The 5892-nt window shown below is 52.0% G+C and overlaps 1 protein-coding gene across 1 annotated transcript; it reads right to left on the bottom strand.

The window, feature by feature from the left end:
* Positions 1–2701: 2701 nt before the first annotated feature.
* Positions 2702–5602, bottom strand: LOC130604823 (uncharacterized; the record flags this gene model as incomplete). Its single annotated transcript, XM_057419727.1, has 6 exons — positions 5572–5602; positions 5353–5489; positions 4754–4858; positions 4537–4602; positions 4165–4431; positions 2702–2801 (listed from the first exon to the last, which is right to left on the bottom strand). Coding segments are annotated over exons 1-6 (706 nt in total), but the record flags the coding sequence as incomplete, so codon positions are not given.
* Between the last annotated feature and the right edge of the window lie 290 nt (positions 5603–5892).

Here is a 5892-nt window from a genome sequence, read left to right on the forward strand (position 1 = left end):
TTTGGCTCTGTAAGCAGAGTCCAGAAGTTCGTGCTCTACTCGCTGTGCTACTCGGCAGCCAGGAGTAGACTCCGGAGAAGTTGCATTCAAATAAACTTTTAGGTTTGAAACCGAGGAGCGACAGCAATGATGGAGGCACCGTTGCAAAGCTGACTATATGCTGAAGATGCCCAGCACATGCTTTCCCTCCTGGCTCTTCGGCTCTGGGAGCAGAGGCCAGACGTCCGTGCTCTACTAACTGTGCTGGTGGGCAGCCAAGAGAACCACCAGAGATGTTGGATTCAAATGAACTTCTTGGTATGAAAGTGAGGAGCGACAGCAATGATGGAGGCACCGTTGGAAAGCTGACAGTGTGCTGAAGATGCCCAGCACATGTTTTCCCTCCAGGCTCTTCGACTCTGGGAGCAGAGGCCAGACGTTCGTGCACTAATCGCTGTGCCCCTGGGCAGCCAAGAACAAGTTTTGCAGAGGTTGCATTCAAATGGACTTTTAGGTATGAAACCGAGAAGCGACAGCAATGATGGTGACACCGTTGCAAAGCTGACTGTGTGCTGAATATGCTCAGCACATGCTTTCCCTCCTGGCTCTTCAGCTGTGGGCGAGAAGGCCAAACGTTCTTGCTCTGCTCACTCTGCTGCTGGACAGCCGAGATAGGGCACCGCAGAGCTTGGATTCGAGTGGACTTTGAGGTGTGAAAGTGAGGAGCGACAGCAATGCAGGTGGCACCATTGCAAAGCTCACTGTGTGCAGAAGAGGCCCAGCACCAGCTTTCCCTCCTGACTCTTTGACTGTGGCAGCAGAGGCCAACCATTTGTGCTCTACTCACTCTGCTGTAGGAGGGCCAGGAGAGGGCACCAGAGAAGTTGCATATAATTGGACTTTTAGGTGGGAAAGCAAGGAGCGACAACAATGCGGGTGGCACCGTTGCAAAGCTCACTGTGTGCAGAAGAGGCCCAGCACCAGCTTTCTGTTCTGGCTCTTCGGCTGTGGAAGTAGAGGCCGAACACTTGTGGTCTGTGCACTGTGCTTTTTGACACCTGGGAGCAGGTGCCTTAGTTTTTGCATGCAACTAGAATTTAAATCAGTCATCCGGATGTTGCTGCATTTACCCAATTGATGTTCATTATCTGCAACAAGGAAAAAAAAACAAAACAAAACAAAAAAACCAAAAGCCAGCCACACAAGAAACAATAAAGACAGGAAGAGACAGAAAACACTGTCCTTGCTATCATTCTCACCACGACCACACCAGTCAATGCCTACCTCTTCTGTAACACCCCACTGCCTCAGCTTAAGCTCCGCAAAACAGTGCTCACCTGGTCCAAAATCATTTCTGAATGCTATGCCAGGGTTCTCCTTCCCTGCAGGAACTGAGATTGTGGAGGCAAGTAACCATTGTTCTGGTCAGAAGTGACTTACCCCACAGTCCTTCTCATGACCTCCCTGACTCACCAAAAATGCTCATCTGACTCCAAAGGCGACTGCACGGCACTTGCAAGAAAGATTAATGCTGAACCCCACTGCCATGTTATACTCAACTGTTAGTCACCAGCCCGGCACAAAACCCCCTTACCTTCTCAAAGCCCTCCCCAGTGTGCAGCTTCACCTCCCCCAAGTTAGATGTGTGTCCTGGGTTCAGCAGTAGCAGTCATTTTTTCTCCTTCTTGGTAGCTGGTGCAGTGCTTTGTTTTGACTTTTGGCCTGGGAACAGAGCTGATAACAATGATGTTTTGGTTTGGCCAAGGACTTTGTGAGCCTCATGCTCTGCCAGGGAGAAGGGGAAGCCAGGAGGAAGCAGAGACAGGACACCTGACCCAAACTGACCAAAGAGGTATTCCATACCACAGCACGTCATGCCCAGGATGTAACTGGGAGTGAGCCGGAAGGGCTGGGGGACTGCGGGGTTGGAGGAGGTATCGGTCGGTGCTTGGTCAGGCTGGGGGGGGGGGCAAGTTATCGGTCAGCTGGTGGTGAGGTGTTGTGTTCTCTTCCCTTGCTATTTCCTTTATCATTGTTATTATTGGTAGTAGCAGTAGTGATTTGTGTTATACCTTAGTTGCTAAACTGTTCTTATCTCAACCCATGGGAGTTGCATTCTTTTCGATTCTCTTCTCTGTCCCTTCGGGAGTACAGGGAGGGCAAGAAGAGGGGGGGAACAGTGAGTGAAGGAGCTCTGCCTGGTTTTAAACCACGACAATGTGGCACCTGAAAAAGAAATAGAAACAGATAGCTGCTGAGACAGGGCTCAAAGCTGAAGCCTTCCCTGTGCGATGCCCATCTCCTGCTTCAGTATATTGGCTGCTCAGCCACCAGGCCTCCCAGATTTCTGCCAGCTGCATCTGGGCCTGTATGTCACCTGGAAAACACCAAGAAAAAATGCCTTCAACTACTTAAAAACATTTCACATACAGCTGCTGCTTCAGCCACGTAGTCACATTAACCAGCAAGACAGGTGAACAGAGTCAGCTCTGTGAAAATGGACACAAAGCTGCAAAGGCAACCTGGAGCCATGCCCCAAAAGACAATTAACCGCAAGACTCTGAGGCACAAGCCTCATCTGTGCTTTAACTTTGTAAAGTGGGAAAATCTCAAGCTGAAGAGTAACCTGCTCCCTTCCCCTGCCCAAAGAGACCAGTTCTTCAACAGCCTCTCTCCCACACTAACATCTCTTTCCTGCTTCTCCCTAGGCCCAGCCTTTTACCTTTGCTTGCAGAGGGGCAGAGGTCCAGAACCATCCTTGAGAAAAAGCCCTTGTCAGCTGACTGGAATGTTCCTTCAGTAGCCACATTCCTCTTCATCATCTGCAAAATAAAACAGGAATAGCAAACAGCTTATCAGTATGTTGACCAATGGCAATCTTTGCCACAACTCTTCCTCCTGAGGACAGCCACAGGGCTCCCCTCAGCTCATCACCACCAACAAATGTAGCACCCAAAAAAACACCCTACAAAAAGATGCTTACTAACGCATGCACTAGTAAGTCTTGACACAGCCTGAAGGTCTTCATTCAGACAAGACCATTTCAGAAAAACGCAGCAGAAATAAACCACAAAGCTCTAAGTCCACAAAAACTAAACACCAGAGGACTTAACCTGATGAGAGCTGAACTCTGAATAGGAAGGGCTGCACCTCATATACCCCAGGCCCCACCCACAACCCCTCAATGGCCTGGGACATTGGAGAGGCAAACCACCAGCTGGCATAAAAGCAGCCTGATAAGCCACAGCTGGGTCTTTCCTATCTGGCTCTGGCTCCCTCTCTGCTCCCTGGCTTTAATTTTCTCACTCTCCTCTGGCTCAGATTCACATTCAGAACTCACAGACCACACATGCTCACTCTCACACAGACTGCCTCAGACTCACACGTGCGTTCAGACACTCCATGGCTGAGACACATGGTGCCCCACTAGGGCTATCAGGTCTATCTGACAAGAGATATCAGGTCTACCAACACTAGGGCATTCAGGCCTATAGGGCTACCAGGTGTATCCCCCAACTAGGTCCTGAAAGGGGCTATCAGGTCTGCCCGACTAGGGCTATCAAGGCTACCCCGACTTTAAGGTCCTCCCATCTAGGACTATCAGGTCTACCTGTTTAATAAGCTACCTGCTATTTCTAACCCGGTTTTGCCCATTTCTAACCCATTTTAAGACATTTTAGGCCATTTCTAACCCAGTTTTGCCCATTTCTAACCCATTTTAAGCCATCTTTGGCCATTTCTATCCCAGTTTTAGAAATACTTTAACATTTATAACCCAGTTTTGCCATTTTCTAACCCGTCTTAAACCATTTTTTGCCATTTCTAGCCCGACTTTGCCCATTCCTAACCTTTTCCCATTTCTCAGTCGGTATTAGCCATTTTTGGCACTACCTCTCAAGGACCCTCCCACCCCACCCCCCAGCGCTGCCAGCCAGTCACTGCCCTCCTTCCCACCACCCATTCTCCCCTTATAAGGAAAAAAAAGAGATGTGGCTTCATTCATAAAGTGACTGCCCTTTGGGCACATTTATTGGCTGCTGTCACATGACATCATGGGCTGAGTGGGTGCTCCCAAAATCCACTGAACCCCCACCGACCTCATTTAACCTCATTTACTACCATAGACCCCATTTACCCCCATTACAGACCCCACAGAACCCCCCTATTCCCCCCCTCCTGTTCAACCTCTTGGTAGCGCCTGCGCTGGCTCTGCAGCGCCCCTTGCAGGTGCTGGCGTCGCCACCGGGCGCGCTGCAGCCGCTGCGCCTCCTCCCTTAGGGCCGCACCAAGGCGCAGCACCGCACGGGGGGGATCCCGCTCCTCAGCCAATGTCGGCGCCGGCTCCGCCAATGGCAGCTCCGGCGCGGCCTCCCCCGCGTGGTAAATGGAGAGGTCCAGGACCTTGGCAGCCAGGCGGAGTTCCAGCAGGGAAAGCAGGGGGGCAGGGGATGCCTACGGACAATAAAGGGGGCCATGGCGTGCAATGGGGTGAAATTGGGGGGGTAAACGGGATTTTGAGGTGATCTGGGACAGTTATGGGTCATTTGGGGCTCTCACCTCCATTGGGGGCAGTGCCTGGGCCATGCCCTGCACCCCACAGCGCAGCTCCAGTTCCCGGCGGGTCTGCAAATCACCCAAATTACCCCAAAATCATCCCAAAGCCCCCTAATCCACACCAATTCACCCCAAAACCCCCTTTAGGCACCCCCCATGTGTATGTGGGTCCCCCCATATCCCTCATTGCCCCCCATGTGTGGATCACCCCCTGGCTCACGGGGGGCTCGAGCCCGCGTGGGTCCCACAGCAGCTCCTGCAGCGCCCTCCAGAGCCCGTCCCAGTGCAGCCACGTCCTTCTGTGAAGCGCCAGCGTCGCCTTCGCCTGCAGGGGGCGCACCGGTACCTGAAACACCCCGAAACAGCCCCGAAATACCCCAAAGCCACCCCAAAATAGTCCCAAAATAGTCCAAATTTGGACCAAAATGGCCTGAAATAGCCCAAAATTGGACCAAAATAGACTAAAATGGCCCAAAGTAGACCAATAGTACAAAATACCCCTAAATCACCCCAAAACCATCCCAAAACCGCTATCAACCCCGCTCTTATCACCCCCAAACCCCCCAAATAAACTAAATCACGCCAAAAATGACCCTATATGAACCCAAACTGACCAAAGCTCCCCCTAAAGCACTCCTAAATCACTCTAACCCTCCCCAAAACCCACCCCCCTCAAATCCCCGGATGAGGTAAAATCCAAAATGACTCTAAATCACCCCAAATGACCCAAAAATCACTCAAAAATCTCCCCAAAACCCACTGAACCCCCCCTCAACTCCCCCAAAATACCCCAAACTGACACCACCTATCCCCCGTTACCTGCCGCAGCTCCTCCCGCAGGCCCGCAGTGAGCCCGTCCGGCCCCAGCGCCACACACAGCCCCTGCAGCGAGGCCAAACCAAGTCCCTCATCGGGGGTGTGGAGCCCGAAGAGGGGCAGGTGGGGCTCCCCCTCCCCTATTGGGAGGCGTTAAGTAATTAATACCCTCATTAACGCTTATTAATGGCTATTCATGGGTATTAATAGTACGCAGTGTACCTGGCAGCAGCTCAGCAGCGTCCAGCTCCATCAGGACCCCCTTATGTACTGGTATAGGGGGGGGACAAGCACCTATGAGCTAGGTGACCCTCCCCAGTGGGAAGTGGGACAGCCCAGGGGTACCCCAAAGGGTCTACTGGGACCTATAGGCCCCCCCCAAAGGGTCTATTCCCATTACAGACCACAACAGACCCTCTTTAACCGCCTACAGACCTGCCCAAAACCCATTTAACCTTCCATATACCCCCTTTAGCCCCCCACAGACCCCATTTAAACCCTTATAGGTCCCCCCAGACCCCCTTTAACCCCGCATAGACCCCA

Source organism: Pezoporus wallicus, unplaced genomic scaffold (genome assembly GCF_028554395.1).
Source record: "Pezoporus wallicus isolate ANWC-B61680 ecotype Strahan unplaced genomic scaffold, APGP_CSIRO_Pwel_v1 contig_14623, whole genome shotgun sequence".
NCBI lineage: Eukaryota > Metazoa > Chordata > Aves > Psittaciformes > Psittacidae > Pezoporus > Pezoporus wallicus.